Source organism: Aquila chrysaetos, chromosome 4 (assembly GCF_900496995.4).
Source record: "Aquila chrysaetos chrysaetos chromosome 4, bAquChr1.4, whole genome shotgun sequence".
NCBI lineage: Eukaryota > Metazoa > Chordata > Aves > Accipitriformes > Accipitridae > Aquila > Aquila chrysaetos.
Window position 1 is genome coordinate 4,694,102 of NC_044007.1, and position 20,085 is coordinate 4,714,186.

The following is a 20,085-nucleotide window of genomic DNA, read 5'->3' on the forward strand; positions in this document are numbered from 1 at the left end:
GGTTTCCCACAGCCTCCTCCTAGAGAAACTGATGCCTTACGGTCTAGACAAGTGGTCTGTGTGTTGGGTGGGGAACTGGCTGACAGGCTGCACCCAGAGGGTGGTGGTAAATAATAGCTCCTTTTCAAACTGGCAACCTGTCACAAGTGATGTCCCCCAGGGATCGATATTGGGCCCAATGCTATTTAATATCTCCATAAGTGATCTGGATGATGGGATCAAGCATACCCTGATGAAGTTTGCTGATGATACCAAACTGAGTGGGGAAGTGGACACTTTGGAAGGGAGAGCCACCCTGCAGGAAGACCTGGATAGTCTGGAAGAGTGGGCTAACAAGAACCTTAGGAAGTTCAACAAAGACAGATGTAAGGTCTTGCACCTGGGAAAACATAATCCAGGAGTGCAGCACAGGCTGGGATCTACCCGGCTGGGGAGCAGCTCTGTGGAAAGGGACCTGGGGGTCCTGGTGGACAACAAGCTCAATGGGAGTGAACAGTGTGCTGCTGCAGCAAAGCAAGCCAACAAGATGCTAGGTCGAATCAACAAGGGCATCACCAGCAGAGATAAAGAAGTCATTATCCCACTCTACTCAGCGCTTGTCAGGCCACACCTGGAACACTGTGTTCAGTTTTGGTCCCCACTATACAAAAAAGATGTGGACAGGCTGGAGAGGGTCCCGAGAAGGACCACAAAGATGATCAAAGGACTGTGAAGCCTGCCATATGAGGAAAGGCTGAGAGAACTAGGTTCGGTCAGCCTTGAGAAAAGAAGGCTTAGGGGAGACCTTATCACCATGTTCCAGTATTTAAAGGGTGCCTACAAAGAAGATGGAGACTCCCTTTTTACAAGGAGTCACATGGAAAAGAGAGGGGTAATGGATACAAGTTACTCCTGGGGAAATTCCAACTGGACACAAGAGGAAAATTTTTCACAATGAGAAAAATCAGCCATTGGAATAATCTCCCCAGGGAAGTGGTGGATTCCGCAACATTGGACACTTCTAAGATTTGGCTGGACAGGGTACTGGGCCATCTTGTCTAGACCATGCTTTTCCCAAGAAAGGTTGGACCAGCTGATCCTTGAGGTCCCTTGGAACCTAGTATTCTATGATCTTAAAAGTTAGGCCAGTTGAGAGCTGGAAAATGTAAGCTTAAATCCCCTCAGAGTCAAGAATAAAATTTACATCTTTCTGCTCTGAGTTAAATTTTTTTCCACTGTATCGTTATCAATGACTAAAAGGGATTTATAAACTATGGGCTTTTAAAATTAACTTAGTTTAAAGAGGGAAGAGTTGTTACTTAGTGAGATCAATGTATGTTTTCTCATCAAAAGAAAAGCCATATTGTTTGTCAGTAGCCTATTTGTATATAAAATATTTTGCCCAGATTGCTCCTGCTGATATAAATGATTTTTAAAAGCTGTTCCTGAATACCATCTTTTCTTCCAAAATTATTAGAAAATGCTCAGTTTTTTTAACTAATAATTCCGTATTTGAGACATATCAGTTCTGGGGAATGTCAGCTTGAAATCCAGCAGTTACGATAGGTATTGTGTCCAACAGTTACTCCTTCTTTTCTTTAAAGAAACCTGATTTTAAGTGTTTAAGCAGTTCTTATACTACTATATAGCCATTAATATAGCATATAAAGAGCATGTATAAAAGAATGCTTTTATAGAGCTTTCAAACCACTCTTTAAAACCAAACCTTTTCAAAACCTGAGGTCTTTTTTGGGTGAAATTGCCTGGTAAGACATAATTAGGTTTCCCTGTGCTCCAAAACATCAATTGTCGGTGACAGAAAGCATTAGAAATAAAGCAAGTGACATGGCCCAAAATGAGTGTGCATCCTGTTTTCAAGAAGCGGTAGAAGAGAGCTGTAACTCTCCTTTCCTCAGGAACACAGAAATACTGCTGGAAGTGTGCAGTAGCATGAAAATAACCTGCAGGAACAGCAGGACTTCTACATGAGAAAACAGTGCTTAAATAAAACTATTTAACTAATTTATTATTTAACTGATTGTGCAAGTCTGCAGTCATGTATACACAGCGATAAGCCCTTTTGCTTATGAAGTGCTAAATCCACAAAAATCAGCTTTAAATCAATACGAGTATATTGCACTCTAGGATGTTCCAGGTATTAATTGCTGTTTTGGGGATCTCTGTTTTCCAGGGAATTCCTGAAATCAATTGCAGAGTATCCTGTGGAGCCTGAAAGAAGTGTGGGATACGTGTTTATTGTTTCGTGAAACCTCCCCTTATATTTCAGCTATCTTCTGTTGCTTGTTAGCTTGTTATTTTCAAACTGCTAGCAGAGTACCATAATCCACTTTTTTTTTTCTCTTTTGCAATTGTGTGAGGTATCCAATGAAGTTCTGTGTGGGTACATCCCTTCACCATGTAACCTTCACTGACTGTTGCTTTCAGGACAGGATTTCACAAGAAGAATGGTGTAGAAAGGTGAGACAGAATTATCTGCGTTTGTGTCCAACACAATTTGGTTTTTGTCCATCTATAGGACAGAGATGGCCATTTTCCTGGGAGTCTGTACTGAGCTCATTCCACATGTCTCTGAACATGATCTGATGGAGGTTAGCTTCAGTGCTGCTACTCAGGGTGACCAAATTAGTCAAGTGGACTTTTCTAGAAACCTATCAGTGTATGTTTATGCTCTCTTGTACTTAAATGCAGAAGGTCTAAGGCATGATAGTATGTGTAATGTTAGAGGGAGTTATCTTCCTAATCAGATTGAAGAGATTGATTTAAATACAGTATCAAAAAAATTAGATGTCAATGCAGGGACTGCATGGTTTCCTCCTGTCACGTCAGCATGTAGTACTATCTAATGTAGCAGAAAGGCCAAATTTGCCTCAGATAACTCTTCTGGCTCTTAGCTTTGGGGATTTCTCCCCGCCCCCCCCATTTTCAGCCTCTAGTAAGGTTATATAGCATAAACCAGCAATTATTGGTGGTTGTGCAAAAATGTTACCAAACTCCTCACAGAGAGGAAAACAGCAACCCCTTTGCCAGCTGCCTTGTTTATCTTTATAATTTTGCTAGAGCTACTTGGCTTTACTCTAGCACTGAAGTTGACCCATGATTTTGTCCTTTATTTGTTTATAGTTACTGGTAAATCTTTACTTTCCAGCAACTTGAGGAGCTTGGAATGCAGAAAAATCCAAAATCACTCCAGTGGAAACTCTAGCGGTGAGAACGGCTTCAGGAGCGGTACACTTGAAGTGAAAGCTGAGCTGTTAATAGCAACCCTTGAATATCTATCTACAAGTATGACCCAAAGGGAAGAGTAAACAAATAGTTGATGTAACTTTGGAACAGTGAGATGCTTCTGTATCACTTCAAATATGAGCTGATGAAGGAGGATATTAATTGGTTTGATGAACCCTACAAGCCGTATGTTCGCCTCATCCTTTGGCAGATAATATTTACCAAAGAAATTCAGTTGACTTTGAAGGGGCTTGGCTGTTCTGGGATGAGAACCGCATTATTTTTTTTAAAGGCTTCCACATCAAAATGGAACAGGTGAATGAAAGTATGGATCATAGCTGCTATACTGTAATTCTGTAGGTAACACTTTCTAGTGGAAGCGAGCATCTTTAACACGCTCTTTGCCTCCTTAGCAGGCTTAAGATTTTTTTTTTACTTTCTCCTCCTGAAGGCAAGAGGTATCAGTGATGTAATTACAGAAGGATGATAGTTCCTGCAGGAATCGTCACTGATAGCTCCTGGGTCTCAGTGCATCATACTGACCAATACCACGCCTCTTTGACATTATTGCTAGTTGGTATACCCCCATACTGAACTTCACATACATACAGCCAGAGATTATCTGGTTGTGCAAGACGGTAAGGTACCACACCACAGCTGGGTTTCATAGATACAACAGAAAGTGGATGTGGTATGGAGGTGTGAGATCCATGAGGTGGCTGATCTGAGGTTTTCACAGCAGTGTTGCCTTTGTCTCACAGGGCGTTGGGGAGGAGTAAAAGTGAAACAATCAAATCCAATTTTCAAGTAAACAGGGTGTTCAAAATCAAGCAGTATGTGTAATATTGATGCCATTCCAGCGTCCCTTTTAAATATGCATAGCTAGGCAAACTGCCTTTAAGGAGAGGTAGTGGACAGGGAGCTGGAGGCACAGAGTTATTTTCCAAGGTCTCATTGAAAGACACAAGTCGTCTCCACCAGCCCTGGCTGCAGCATACACTTTGTTTGACTGTGGATGTCGCACCTGCCTACGGCAAACCCTTGGTAAAGAGGAGCCATGGTTCATACCGGTGGGTGACTCCAGGGCCTAGAAAGGCTCCTGCTACAAATGGTTCGTGTCTGGTTAGCCACATCGGTAGGCTCTGAGAAGAGCAAAGCACAACGTGCGTGGGTACTGACGGCAGGGCTGGGGAAGAGCTGTTTCATCCAGTCGATGAAATTCGTGCGGGGGTGGAGAAGGAGGCGGCAGAAAGGCGCTCAGCTCCAATTGGCGGACCGGAGGCGGTGGGCGCGCGGCTCGGCCCGGGCCCACCGCGCGGCGGGGCTGCGGGGAGCGGGGCCCCTCAGACGGGCCGGCCGGCCGCCCCGCTTCCCGCCCGCCGCGGGGGCGGCGGGCAGGAGGGCGGAGGAGCCGGCAGCGGGGCGGAGCGCCCCTTCCCCGTGACCCCGCGGCTCCTCCCTTCTCCCCACCCACCTCCCCGCTCCTCAGTGCCGCCGAGTAACCTGGTTTCCCGGCGTCGGCCCGGCCCTCCTCCCTCTTTTCTTTTTTTTTTTTTTTTTTTTCCCTTTCCCCTTTTCTTTTCCTCCCCCCTCCCCTCCCCTTCCTCCTCCTCCCCCTTTCCCCGACAGCGTAGCCGGGGCTCAGGCTCGCTCCCTTCCCCCCCCCCCGCCCCTTTCCCTCCCCTCGAGCTGCCGCCGCGGTAGGGACCTGGAGAGAGGCGCCGCCTCCGCCGCCGCACACGGAGACATGTACCCGGGAGCCACCTCCGCCGGACCCGGTGAGGTTTCGGCCGGTTTTTGTTTCCCCCTCCTCCGGGCCTCCCCCGAGCCGCCAGAACGACTTTCTCTTTCTCTCTCGGGGCGGCGGGGTTTGAGCTCGGCGGCCGCGCGTGTGCGAGGGGTGCGTGTGCGTGTGGTGTGTGTGTGTGTGTGTGTGAGAGAGTGTGAGGGGGGGGTGACCGTTGGCGCACGAGGCGGTCTGTCAGCGCGGGAGGCGGCACGAGCCCCCCCCCCCCCCCCTTCCCCTTCCCTCCGCGGGGCGCGAGGCGCCAACGGCCGGCGGGGTCGGGGGGGGGGGGACGACGACGGGGGGACCCTGCGCGAGCGCGCGCTCCCCCCCCCCCCCCCCCCCCGCCGCCCCGGCTCGGGCCTGGCTGAGGCCGCGGCCGGCCGCGCTCGCGTGGGAAGGAGGGGTCAGGCCGCTGCCGCCACCTCGGGGAGGGCGGCGAACGAGCCTGCGTGTCCGGAGGCCCCTTTTAGGGGAGGGTCGCCTTCCCCTGTCCTCCTCCTCCTCTCCCCTCCCTCTGCTGCGGCGGGAGGCTGGCCCCGACCTGGGGAGGGGAGGGGAGGGTGTGTGTGTGTGGGGGGGAGGCGAACCCCGAGGCGGCGGGGAAGGAGGGGAGGGCGAGGCGAGGAGGCTGCTCCCCTCTCACGGGCGAGAGGTCCTCTCACGGGGGCTCTGGTAGCCGCTACGGTGGCTGCTGGGGCGGTGGGAGACGACAGAGTTCTTCCCCCCCCCCGCCCCTTCCCCGCCGCCGGCCAGTCCCCGGGGTGTCCCCTCGGGCTGTGCGCTACGTGCTGCCTTCCCCAGGCCAGCGCTTGGCTGTTCCTGCCAGCTCAGCCTCCTGCTGGCAGTGCGGTATGGACTGGGGTCTCCATTTCCTTCCCTCCCAGATCCTCGTCAGAGGCTGCATCCTCCTGGGCTAGCCTGGGATACCCGTCTCGCCGTGCGCAGAAGTTCAGGCCGCTCGTGGCCGTGTTTTGCGAACAGCGTGTTTGTCAACGACTGCGCTTCGCTAGTGTGTGTTGTTTAGACGTAGGTAAACCGTATCCAGATGTCGGGTAGGGGCTGGAAGAGGTTATCGGCTTCATTAGATGTCTTCAGGCTTTGTCGTGTAATGAAATCTCGGAGCAAAGGAAAGATGAACGTGGAAAAAAGTTACCGATTCGCTCAGGGTCATTTAATATTATTTAGGGGAAAGATAGGGAGTTTGTGCAGTTGATATGGGACAGTGTTTTTTCTTTTTAGTGTCAGGCTGTTTCTGTGGTGAGAATTCTTATGTGCAAACTATGATATTTGGGTGACTGGTACCTAGTTTTCTTCTGGAAAAGTTTCCAAATAAGTGGAACTTTATTTTATATTAATGTTCTCAACAGTTTTGCATAAATTCTTTTCCCATGGAGGGGTAATCTGGCAAAGAATAGTGTAGTGAAATACAGGACCTGTAGCTGAGATGTCTTTTACTGCTTCTCTTACAAATGCTTCTACTGTAAGAGCATTCATATCTTAGGATCCACTGTTAGGTGCTGGCTTTTTTTTTCTCTGATTTGGTTCTCTTGAAGTGACAAGAATCAAGAAAGACAATCAGGATGATTGTTTTCCTCTTAGAGTACAGCTCCTCTGTTTTTACTTTCTTGGTTTTCTTTCTGCAGTGCACAAAGGCTTGTACTAGACGCACCAGGAAGATAGGTCTCTGCAGCTGTGGGTATCCAGACTGATGTTCAAGATTTTGGTTTTGTGTATAACACCATTTGCACATTTCAGTACCAATAACTCCATGTAACTATTGATGTAATCATTTGGTAGCTTCTAGTGTCAGGTTCTTTTGCTCAGGTACAGGTATACTTTCAGTTTACAGGTAATCATGGTGCTCAGATTGTGCTGTTGTATCTAAGGCTGTTACGTTCACCTCCTATTGACACATCTTTTTTGAAGCTATGTATAAGGAGCTAAATCATTGAGAATATTGCCAGGGTATATGCTGAGAGTAGTTTTACCTGTGGGAGTCTCTTTATCTTCCTTTATTTGCTCTCCGTCTGATCCTGCTGCTCTCCCTTTCACTCAAAATTATATTACTTCCACGGCACCGACATTGGTGGCTGCTGTTTACCCTCAGGGACCCATGTTCAGTGTTTAAGGGTTTTTTCCCCTTACCAGAACAGCTCTCTCTTCACCTTAGGCTCTTGATAGAACAAACACCAGACTTTTGCTGAGTCCTAGGTTGCTACATGTTACTGGTGTGTGTCTCGGGCTCCTGATATTCTGCTCTCTCCAGCCAAGTTCATCTTCTGTCTTGTTTACTTCCTAGTTTATCTCTGTGGCTCAGCCCTTTCCCCCCTGCGCAGAGCTGGGGAGTGACGGAGTCTGTTCTGAGGTACAAATGTCCTCGTTTGGCTGGGATAGAGTTAATTTCCTTTCTAGTAGCTGGTGCAGTGTTATGTTTTGGATTTAGTACCAGAATAATGTTGATAACACACTGATGTTTTCAGTTGTTGCTAAGTAGTGCTTAGACTAAGTCAAGGATTTTTCAGCTTCTCATGCCCAGCCAGCAAGGAGGCTGGAGGGGGGCACAAGCAGTTGGGAGGGGACACAGCCAGGGCAGGTGACCCAAACCGCCCAAAGGAATATTCCATACTATATGACATCATGGCTGCTATGTAAAACTGTGGGGAGTTGGCTGGGGTTGGTGGATCACCGCTCAGGAGCTAACTGGGCATCGGTTGGCGAGTGGTGAGCGATTGCATTGTGCATCACTTGTTTTGTATATTCCAACTCTTTTATTATTATTACTGTCATATTATTATCATTATTACTTTCTTCCTTTCTGTCCTATTAAACTGTCTTTATCTCAACCCACAAGTTTTACTTTTTTTTTTGATTCTCTCCCCCATCCCACTGAGTGGGGGGGAGTAAGCAAACGGTTGCATGGTGCTTAGTTGCCAGCTGGGGTTAAACCACTACAGCGAGCTGCAAGTTGTTCTCCACATCGTGAGGCTCTCTGTTTCCTTCCTGTGAAATCATCCACAGAGAGCCTTAGCAGCACAGTGGCTTCTAGCAGTCCAAACAGCTTCCTGCTCCACACCTAATCATAAGGCAGGGCATTTGAGTAGAGTGTTTTTTCAAGAGAGCGGGACTGTACTGTGAACCAGTCTGGAAACAGGGACTGTCAGCAGGATCCTTAGTTGTCTTGTGTAAGGGTATGTGTAGCCTGCGAGCTGCCAGTGAAAGTCCCCTTACATACGTCAGTCTGATACCTATAAAATGAATGTACGCTGAAATCCTGCTCAGAGGAGTGAGCAAGATGTGCGGTTTACAGCCATTCACCAAGCTGCAGCTGCCGTGAATGCACAAGAGCTCCAGCCTCTACATGTCTGTCAGCACATCCTTGACACTGCTTAAATGCTCCATTCATATCTCCTGTAACTTAGATCTTGCCGCCGTTTGCTTCTCTGAACGTTGCTGATGCATACAAGCTACTTTGCTCTTACAGCTCCCGTCGCCAGACTGGACGCCGCAGCCAACCCCGTTCTGAGGGTGCCTGTGGTGCTGGCCTCCTGCCAATGTAATCGCTCAATTTGCCACAGGGTTTGCTATTTTAATCTTAATTCTTTTTCTGGAAACAGTATAAAGCAAGTTAGGAGGCCGTATCTGACTAATTTCAAAAAATTGCTGCTGAACGTGGAAACTTTGTTTAAACATGCTGTTGCATCAGGGGTAAGATTTTTTTTTTTTTTTTTTTTTTTTTTTTTTTTATACAAGAGGGGGACATCATGAAATCACTGTTTTCATGGTTAGGAAACCTATGATCCCTGTTCCTTTTTCCCAAATAGTGTTTGAGTTCTTGACTTGGTGTTGAATTTGCTGAAGTATTGCACCCATACGCTTTCTTTGCCTTCAAGAAACTGAAAAGTAAAAAATCTGAAAATAGGAGAGTTTTTTTTTTTTTTTTTTTTAAAGAAAAAGAAGTTTAATACTGCTACATTTTGGTATATTTTTTCTAGAAGGACAGAGAAATGTCAAAGTGGCATAATACAAATACTGTTGCTGAGTTTAAAGAATTGATTAAAAGTTGCATAAACTTCTGTAACTTACTCTGCTTGGTATTCATATATTTATAAATTCTAAACTTTGCATGCTATAGATCTCTTTTTATTCTTTGAAAGGATATTTGATTTTTGCCTGCTACTCAAGGTCTTAATTCATTGTTGAAGCAGCAGTTGTCTGAAAAAGAGTGTCTTTGTGAAGGGGGATATGGCTTTGCATGTAAAATATAACCTTTTTTTTTTCCTAGCACAAGAAACAAGTTTGAGCCCTCTATCAAACTAGTGAAACTGAGGTTATTTGCTTACTTTTTGTTTAGTTGTAAGTTACCTCTTTAAAATTGTTAATAGACTCTTGAAAGTTTTAAGTCTTTCTTGGTTTTCAGTGTGGGTACTTGTTTTTAACTCCCGTATATTTTCTTGAAGATATGCAGTGGTTGGATGTTGATTCTCTTTAGGACTCTTTAGTCCTAAAACGGGGTGCAGGGAAGGGTGTGCTCATGCCTTATTTGGGGTGGTAGAAATGCCAACATCTTCATCTTGTGGAATTTTGACTCTACCAGTGTCCTCTTAGCTTGCGCCCCAGTAGCAGAAAGAACTCCCGTGTACCTCTTATCAAGGGTCTGCCCTTCTCTTCTTAGAAGGGCTTTGTGTATTCTTTTGGAGGTGGATCTGGACCTGTTATTACTGTGCTAGCTCTGCTGGTATCACAGTTGCCCAGTTTATTTGGCTTAATTTTAGACAGTAAATTATGTTGAAATTCATTGTAAGCTGCCATATATACAAGAGGAAATGAGAACTTAATGTACGGCTTCAGCTCTCCTCCCTTTTGCATGAGAATTTTTCCTTAAATTTAAATTGCATTTGACAACGTTACAACCTACAAAACGCAGTGTAACTTTTTCAAGCGTATTGTTGTCATGGCCAGTATATTTTCTGAAGGAAGAAAAAGATTGCGTATTATTACGTTGCTTCAGCTAGCTATGTAGTCTTAAGGTGGCTTAAAAAGGAGGTAGTCATTTGATGAAAAGATGATTGATGTTGTCATACGTGTGAACCAAACTTTCTCCTTTCCTTTGTGAACTGAAGTATACTATTTGCTGTATGAAAACTGAAACACTTTTTTCAGCAGTGATTCTCCTACTGACTCTGCAGTTACATAGGATTTTGTACACTTATTTTTCCTTTGTCTTGAAATTTTTCACTTTTGCAGAATCGTGTATTCATACATACTTTGTGGTGTGTTGTAATGTATATAGAAAGTACAGAGGAACAGCGAAACCTTCCTGACTTCCAGGAAAGTCCCGCTTTCACAATTTGTATACTGTCTCCAGTCTTCCTCTATTTCACAGGAGGGTGGGAAAGGGATTTAAATGCTTTAACTCTGTAAGAGAAGATAGGTCTTAGACTATCGTATGATGCTCTATTCTTCTACTCACTTTGAAGAGTATAGGAGGAAAATATTTTTCCATTTTGTAAAACAGCCCTTCTAAATACTTCCGGCCTTTCAGAAATTGCGGGGTCAAGTCGATGAACGCAGTAAACTTCTAACTGCTAAATTGACTTTGCTAACATACATAGTTCTCACTGATTAGGAACTTTACATGCCTAATGAAAGTTCCTGTTGGCTAAGCATGTGCTGGCAATAGCTCTACAAAACTTGTAAGACTTGTCAAAATGTTGTTGTGTATTGCCTCCCTTATTTCAAGTTTTAGTGGAATACTGGGTCATATTTTTAGTGACAGAGTTTCTAATACTCACTACCAGAAAATATTACTAAATTTGAAAATTAAGAAGTCAACCTCCAGTATCTTATTTTTGGTAAGTTTTGAACTAGAAAAAAATAGCTGGTGGAAAATATTACGTAGGTTTAACTGTCGTGGCTGTGGGTAGGGATCTGTTCCATGCATTGTCCAATGAATTTGCTTTAGTATCATGCATCTTTTCTGATGTACACACAAAGCAGCCCACTAGAATGTAAAACATCTCTTATTCTCTCGACTAGGGAAGTGCAGCATTTTCCAACTCAGTGCAAGGGGTTTTTTTGTTTTCTTTTCCCATTTATTGTAACACCCAAAGTTGGACTTAACATTTCCTTATCCATTTTATGCTATCAAAATTGGGAAAAGTAAAAGACAAGCCTGAATAGCATCATCCCCAGATAGACTGGACTTGCGTAGTGTATCTCATGTTTTACACCAGAGTTGTAATTTGTTAGTACACAGCTATCTTTGGTAGACATTTCTAAGAAGTGGTGCTTCGAAGAGGCTTTTTAGTACTGTCCAGGAAGTGTTTTTTTTAATGCTCAGGCTGAGGTGATGCCCCTATTTTTGTATACTGATGACTGTTTTAATAGGTGGTGTCTTTCAGTGTGTTTAGTGAGCACCATAGGTTAGTGCAATTCATTTTAACTTCTCTATTTTAATTTGTTTTGCTTTTACTATTCCCTTTTCAGACTAAACTTGGTGCTTTTAAATAAAAAAATCTAGTATGAGTGTTATTTCATCTTGATTTAGATGGGAAAGTACTGTTGATAATGACATAATCAAGTCAGTCCAAAGCTGGCTTTGATGTTTTTTTCTCTTGTTCCCATCAATGTTGTCTTTTGAATTCAGTTCTCACTGAGCTGTCCACAGTGCTGCCAAATTTTGTTTGTGAAACTGATTTATTTATTTTTTTTTAAACACAGATGTGGCGTGAGTAGTTCATTCTCTCCTGTTGTAATTTGTTTGTCCTATTTTTTGACAGTGCTGCTCAGTTGTGTTTTGTCTTTGTTGTAGGTTTTAGTCTCCATTCAACATTCATTAAATGGGCAACTGAAAAAAACCCTCTTCATTGCTGAAAGTAGATTTAAAAGCTGTCCATGTGTTAGCCTGTGGTTTTACATTGTTCTTAAACTAGCCTAATCTAGCCCTGCTGCAGAAAGAAATGGTCGTGCAGGTGTTACAGTGGGAGGCTGCCTTGTGCACTGTTGGGCAGAGCAATCCCAACTAAAACCAAGTCCATTTCATTCCTTGCCTTCATGCCCCCTCCTAGTTAGTTTTAGCTGCTTTGCTTCTCTGCAGGAACACTCACAATAACACAAGTTTTGGGATCATAGGCCAGGCTGAACAGCTGTGTGAAGGCAGGACTTCTCTTCCAGTGCTAGTTCTGTCTTACACCAGTTTAGGTTGTATGTGAGCTTATTACGGCCTGAAGTGAAGTTGTTAAGGCATGGGTGCCAGCGCTAATATATGCCACAATAGCTCTGCAGTCGTGAAAGTCTTAATCTTTGAAAGAAGTGTTAAAATATTTAACTCTTCAGAGATAACAGAATAACTACATACATCCGCTCTGTTCTGGACCCCATGTCTGTCTTAACAGTTCTTCTGGCAACAGCCTGATCACATTCCCTTGTACAAGTTGCTTTATAATTGGAATGTGGAGAATATGCTTAATGTTAACTCTTCACCTGTGTGAAAAATTCAATCACATTACATATAATTCTGTAAAGTATGTATAAGTCTGAAGACCATGTGTTTAAACAGTATCTGAATTTTATGTCTTGGTATGTCACTTCCAACCTGTGTTGGAGTGTGAGTGAAACAAGGGGGCTGTGCAGCAAAAATTAACTCTTCAGTCTTTTGAGGAATAAACTAATCTCAGCATGTCGCCTTGGGGAGCTTTAAAAATATATTTTGAAACTATGTTAGTTTTACAGTGCAGATTTGCTCATGGAGAATCAAGTTGATGATTTTGTATGTAGTCTAGGGGGAAAAAAAAAAAGTGTAACTCTTTTCTGGCCAGACAAGGAGCTGACTTGGCAGGCAGTATTAGATACTGTGGGTGGCTCTGTTCAAGCTGCTAATGTCACAGATTGGAGCTTTAGAACTTTATGTCTTAGTGGTGGTTTTTTTGTGTTCTTAGTTCAGTCATGAAATTTATGTTAGAGCTTATTAATGTGAGAAAATAATGAAATTTAAATTTTAATTTAGTAGTAGGAAGTGTGTGTGGATGTGCTAATTTAGATTTATTTTAAATAAGCCAATTTTAGAAGAATTCCCAAGAGGGGAGGTTTCACTGGCTTAGCTAGATCAATCTAAAAATTGTTTGAAGTTAAACTTGTCATGTAGATGAATAAGGCTTTAAAACATAATTATTACTGGGGCCTCGTTATATACTTTCTGAAACTTGTTTAGCAAGTGTTTACTATTAAAGGACAGGCATCTATTCATATGGAGGGTAAATTCCTATCTAAATGTTGCTGTGTTCTTGGCTTCACTTATCCTTTGATAATGAACTTATTTCATTGTCCTTTCATACAGCTTGCGGTTTGCAGTGAATGCTCCCTTTCTACTGTTTTTTTTTATCAATCCCTCTGTTGGTTGTGTTCTTTTGCCCCATCATACTCCTCCATTGTTTCTGAAATCTTCGTTTGCTCCCATGTGGAGGACAAGTCTGAGGACTTTGGGAGAGCAGGGTTTTCTTGTTTGTGCTTTTGTCTTTTTTTTAACTACTAGTGAAATGTAAGGTTTTTCAAACAATAGTACTTGTCAACTTCAGCTCTTCTGACTTGAGTATTTCTGTGAGAAAGCTAATGAGAGAGACAGGTTTAAAAAGAAAACCCAAAAAACCACCAACCCTCCAAACCACAGACAAAACAAAAATAAAATAGAGAAGAAACCCAAGTTCAGGTAGAAATGACAATACAGAAGAACGAATGCATCAGTGAACCAGTATGTTTCTTTTTGCGAAGAGCCTCAGTGTTTAATGAAGGAATGCTTAGGAATAATTTGTATGGATTCAGAATATTTGCGTAAGGGTGCGTTGTTTAAAAAGTGAGAGCTTCATTCAGAAACAGGAAATTTCCCACCAGGGCAAGGAAGTGAAGCTTTATTGTTTGGGTCTTGTTATGTGATTAGAATACAGTAGTGGTATTTTTATTTTTTTTCCCTAATTGTGTCTGACTTGCAAATCCCCTTTAATGTAAAATTTCAGTGGAGGTACAGGCCTCTCTGTAGGAAACTTGTATGTGCCTGTTTTTTAAACTTACCTTTCACAGAATCCTTAAAATAATGCACAGACCAAAAATGGAAATTTACAGGACTAGGTGCCACATGGAGTAAAGTTTTGATAGTAACACTACTGAATTCATTACTTCCAGAGGAAAAAAATCTGTGGGTAGTTGGATCTCCCTATAAGAAAATGCCATTATTTGTGGTCTCCTCCCATGTTGTGCCATGCCAGTCATGACAGGAACAGTGCCACAGCTGAGTTTTGGTTTGTATCAACTTATGTGAGAATTTAGGTTGCTTACAAGAAGCAGGTGGAGGAAAAAAACCTGAGATATAATAGGAAAAAAAAAAAAAAATTCTCATAGCGGAGTTCTGCTGAAAGCCTACACTCTCGTCATATCTCAGTTATTCCATTATTACGAACCTGCATTTTACCCCTTTTTTCAGCGATGCTGAAAACCACAGCCCTATCTCTTGAAACCGCATTAGATATTATTGGATCTCTTGCATGTTGAAGATGCTTCTACAGCTGCTTTCACTATCTAAAATGATAAAATACAGCATAACCTCAGCTCTTAACTGGGAATTTTTCTATCTTGAAACTAAGCCATGAGAGCATTCATGTTTTTGCAGATTAATCCAGTGTGGGTATGGGGAAAGATTTCTTTTTTGAGGAAAGAATGACTGCTTCTGAGTTATAGCTCAACAGTTGAGTTTCATAAGTTAAAAAATATCTTGGGCACGAAGACAACTTAAAATTTTTATTTTTAGGTTTTACACAAAAATATTACTAGCCAAAGTTTGTGGGGGTATGTGCTTGCAAAGCTCAAAATACAGCCATCCTAGCTTATTTCTTTAATAAGCTGAGGACAAATAATTTCTGTGTTTCATTAAATTGTATACAATGTGAATACCACAGGGAACGTGGATTTGGGGTCTCTGTGGCACTGGTTTCCAGCTGGTGAGGCACAGCACACTGGGAAGACATGCCAGGGGCAACAGAGTAAAGCCCAAGCCATTAGAGGTTGTTAAGCTTAGTGGAGCTTGTGTGCATGTGGGCACTAATGTCTCTAATAATATAGAAGGCCGGGGGAGAGGCATGGGATGTAATGGCAGGGGATCTGGAAGGAGGAGAAAGGGAAGGGAAAGGTGTGGGTAGAAAGGTTGGGGGAACACCATTAAGCTGATAACTATGACTCTGGTTCAGGTGACTAAATCTATCCAGTGTCTGCTTGTGAGCTATAATAGAGAGACCAGTTCTTACTATTTCTAAGGGGAAAAAAAAATCTATGAAATACTGAGATCTCGAGGTATAGAGGTAATAGAGTGTTGTAGTGAGGTGTACAGTACTAATGGTGTTGTTTGATGGCAGTTTGTGTGTGCAGAAGGTGTTGAAGTATTTAGTGCGGGGGGGTTGGGGCTAACTACCTCTTGCTGAGCTCAGTTCTGCACCTGGCACAAGCTGGAATGACTCTGTGTGCTTTCCTCGGGACTGAATGCAAGCACTTGTTTGTCTGATATTCATACCAGTTTGATGGAAACTTCAGTCTGTGCATTGAAGTAAATATTATTGGAAGAGTCAGTACTAATGTATAAAGAAGTCATGCTTTACTAGCCTTGTAGTGACTTAAAAAAGCAAAACAAACAACAAAAAAAAAGGAAAAAAAGAAAAAAGATTAAAAAGTAAAGACAGTGGAGGGTGGGTTATGCTGTTTCCTACATACCTATGCAGTTCCAAGTGTCAACTAATAGGGAGGGGGAGACATGTTTCTTTCCTAACCTAAATGCAACATTTCAGCAAACAAGAGGTAAGGTAAGGGTAATGCGGGATGACAAATACAGAATTTGTGGTCTTACCTTCTGTAGGGGAGAAGCAGCATGAAGAAAGGACTAGGTGCTAGTGGGTGGGTTTTTTTCTCTTAGAAGATAAGTATATTCACTACATAGGCCTTTTGGAGTGGCAAAGAACAGAGATTGTATTGAATGGAGGCATTGCTCTTTACAAATGCAGAAAATACTATTATACTCCTTTTTTCTAATTGTTAGAAAAGACATCGGGAATTAGTTCAACATCGTTTTCTAAGGTATGGAAAAGTGAATGAATCACTGCGGTCAAGTGTGATAAATAACACTAAGAATGTTCTCCATTTCCCCCTTCATTGAGTAGACGTTTGCCTAAAGATGGAGTTATTTTGTAGATTGAATTCACATTTAACTTCAAACTGGGTTGCTGACTTGTGGGTAAGCCATAAGCATCCCCTTCATTGTTTGGATGAGGCTCACTATTTGCATGACTTAACTCAACATGCAGTTTGTAATTAAAAGCATTTCTCTGCATCCCTTAAGAAGGATTTCAGTAGTACTTTGTACAGTTTTGAATACAGGGATCGGTTAAGCCACCTGGCTTTTTAACAGTAAGGATAGATGTTTTATGCTCTGTATGCTCCTTGTGTGCTCTGGTGGTGCTCTTCTGCCACTCGCCCTACCTGCAGGTGGCCAGTAGAGTGGTGAGAACCAGCTTGTTAGTATTTGAAAATTTGGAGGATAAATTTGAAGGTCTAGGCTGCAAGAAGAATGTGGGAGGAAAAAGAAAGGACTAACACTTGGTGTCTTTTGCTAGTTGACATTGTCGAGAAGAAGCTTGTGGTTTAGAAAGAACCATTCTTAGCTTCTTGCCTGCTGCTTTCTGCTAGAGCATTGATCTTTTTCTCTTTGGTTCTCTGGCATTTTGTTCTTCTAGTCTTTCACATATTCTTATTTGAAATGCGGTCATAAATTACAAAGCAAGCTGGATTGATGTCTTGTTTCTCCTTTTCATCTCTGACTGCAATGCCTGCTCACACCATTGGTGTCTGGGAATGATTCTGGTCTCTGTGATCATATCACTTCTAGCACTACGAAGAGATCACATCTCTATCTTACAGAGATCAAAAAGTAACCAGGATAACCAAGGGAGCTGTAGATCTGTAACTGATTATTTATTCCAGATGAAATAATCATAGAATGATTTGGGTTGGAAGGGACCTTTAAAGATCATCTAGTTCAACCTGCCTGCCATGGGCAGGGACACCTTTTGCTAGGTAAAAGGGTTGACTTGAGAGTTAACATTGCTTGAATTCTTTTGCAGAAAGTGACAATTATTCAATAAAAATCACGTCTGGATTAGGTCTACTGAATGTAATGAGATTACAGGGTTGAAGGCAATGCTGTTTATCTAACACTTTGACTCCTTGTTAAAGTATTTAATTTCCTACTACAACACTAAGAAATGAGAAGCAATCTGGCAGAGTTGGATCCCTAAACTTCTCAATAGTCATACGTGGGACTTAAAATACGACCAAATATGAGGACAGCTCCTTCATTTTTGCTTATCAGTATTGAAGCAGCCGTAGCTCTGATAGCCCACCTCAGCTTATGCAACGTGCTGTGGCTAGAAAGTGTGGTAGCTGCTCACTGAGAGACCAGAAGAACCTTTAGAGAGGGGCTCCATCAAAAATTATGTGAAAGGCATCATATATGAATCCTTGACAGGATCCAGGCACAGTTTATATATGGTCAGAGTGATAAAAAAATAACAGAAATTTAACACATGCGGAAAAAATGGGGAATGTAAGAAGATAGTTGAGCTGAGTGTCTTAAAGGGTTGGCTTATAAGTGTAAATGGAGACATGTGGTGGCCTGGGATGAGCACGTGCTTGAGAGAAGTACAGGAACACACTGAATGTGATGGGGACCAGGGACACCCCATCCCAAAGTGATCTAACTGTGGATAGCATTTTAGGGGCCATTCCAGGAAAATAACAGTTTACCAGCTGTGGGGTGATACATGGCTAGGAAACTCATGGCGAATGCAAGAGAAAGATGAGCAGGTGTGTGTTCAGAGGGGGAAGGCACTCTGGTGCGTGAAGATGGTAAAAATCCAGCATTCAGACGTAGGAGGCGTAAGTGAGGAATAGGTGAGCTTGAGCTTTAAGAAAAGGAAATGGAGATCTGCAGATCCAGTGATCCCAATGGATGGATACAAGTGACAACCTAAACCCGTGTGCCAAAGCACGCGTAGGTGTATACGGCTAGAGTTGCAACCTGTTTCAAAGTAGAAATGTGGCTCTGGACAAATAAAACAGAGTCGTAAAGCATTGTTAACAGTGTTACCTGTTCACTTTGCTATCAAGTAAAAGGACAAGCAACTTCAGAAGTTGATTTTGATGTGTCCTGTGACCACTTTGCATGCTGTACAACTTACTGGAATACTGGGAATTCAAGAAGTGGTTAAAGGAGTTGTCCTAAGTAGTCTTACATGTACTTTATTTGCATAAAAAAGGTAAGAAGAATTGTTTTTCCCTTTTGCTCTTTATCTATTTTCATTCCTTTTAGTTGCTTATCAGGTTATTTACTGGGCTCTACCATGTACTGGTTTTCTAGAGGATGCATTATTAGCAGAAAACCTCATTAAATCTGGCAATCACACCTTAGTAAAGAACCTTCAATAGTTGATACCTAAGAGGATGCTGTAATAGATACTAGATTTAACTGAAGTTCTGATTACATAATCTCTTCTGCTTTCCTCCAGTGTTTTCCTTGTGGTTTGTTGAGTTCTTGGGGATAATAGATAAGTCTGTTACCTTTATTTGTTGTGCATAATCTAATCCAACAATGCTATAGCTTGACTGAAGAACTTTTTGTTTCCATACTCTAAAACATGTTTAATGAGCAGCAGAGACAGACATAACAGGTTCCATATAGATTCCTTTACCCCCATAATATCAAGGGACTATGAGCTGCAGCTTTGAGTTTTCCTTATCTCCTAGAAAACACTGCCAGCCTTTCTCCTATCTTTCTCTAACAGTTCTTAACAGAAAGCCAGTGTAAAAGTTAAACTTCTCTATAAAACCCAGACTGTAAGAAAACTTGAAGACTGCCCAAAGTTTTTTTTCAGTTGGGTCCTAAAAAGAAAAGGCTGAACTCCCTGTATTTCTTTTCTTGCTCTGACCATATATATATATATGTAAATAAAATACATAAAAACTCCGTGCAGATCCTGTTAAGAATTCATAATGGATGTTTTCCACATTCTTTCTGAATTCCCTCTATTACTGATGTTTGAATAACTATTTGTGGAAATCTTGCTTCCCCCACCATGGGGTGTCCCCTCTCCAAGTCTCCCACTTCAAACTGCACTCCCAAAAGGGGACATTACGCATTTGCAAGCCCAGTGACAGGCCACCACCAAGGTGGCTAGGGGAAGGAGCACATGACACCAGGAGAGGCTGAGAGAATCAGGTTTGTTCAGCCTTAAGAAGAGAAGGCCAAAGGGTGATCTGGCTGTCTGCAGCTACCGAAGGGGAAGCTATGGAAAAGACAGAGCCAGGCTTGTGGCAGGTACACCAGAACAGGGCAGGAGGCAATGGACAGAAGCTGGAACACAGGAAACTCCAGTTGAGTGTAAGGCAAGTTTATTTTACCACAGGGGTGATCAAACACTGGAACACGTTGTAAGAGATGTTGTGGAAACTCAGTCCTTGAAGATATTAAAAACTTGACTGGACAAGTCAACCTGGTCCCTTCCAACCTGTATTATTCTATGTTCATGATATTGAGCACCTCTACAGCAGCTGCTGGAGAGCCCTTTCAAGCAGATGTGTCTGTTCCTTTGCCAGTCTTGGTTCTTTTTAACCTGATGATGATGAACACATTTGTCATTTTTTTGTTTCCTGCAGTTCTGGAGGCAAAATAGCTGATCACTAGTTGAGGACAAGTTACTAAACCCCTTTTTTTCCAAGGAGCGATGTCTCCTCTTTGTGTCTGTGTGATGGAATCACTGACCTGGAGGCAGCAATGGATACGCACAACGGTTGTATAGTCCGTGCTGCCTGCAAGGCTGTGGTTGGCAAGCAAGGTAGATTAAATCAAGTGCTGCAGGAGAAATGAATTTCATATTGAATTAAAATTCTGTATACTAGCATGAAATTTGGCCTTCTTTTATTAAATACTTGGGTATCAAGTAATCAGTGTATCTAGAATACTTTGAAAAATGCATCTGTTATTGCAC

The 20,085-nt window shown here is 42.7% G+C and overlaps 1 protein-coding gene across 3 annotated transcripts in view; it reads left to right on the top strand.

Annotated features, from left to right (window-relative positions):
- Positions 1 to 4,687: 4,687 nt before the first annotated feature.
- The window catches only part of AGO2 (argonaute RISC catalytic component 2), a 74,574-nt gene continuing 59,176 nt past the window's right edge, over positions 4,688 to 20,085 (top strand). For 2 of the 3 annotated variants that reach the window (XM_030011679.2, XM_041123056.1), the window contains exon 1: positions 4,901 to 5,000. In XM_030011679.2, coding sequence (XP_029867539.1) covers positions 4,970 to 5,000 — 31 coding nt within the window. In that variant the 5' untranslated portion in view covers positions 4,901 to 4,969. Of the gene's footprint in view, positions 5,001 to 20,085 lie in introns of all 3 variants that reach the window. The other variant, XM_030011682.2, reaches the window with a different exon arrangement.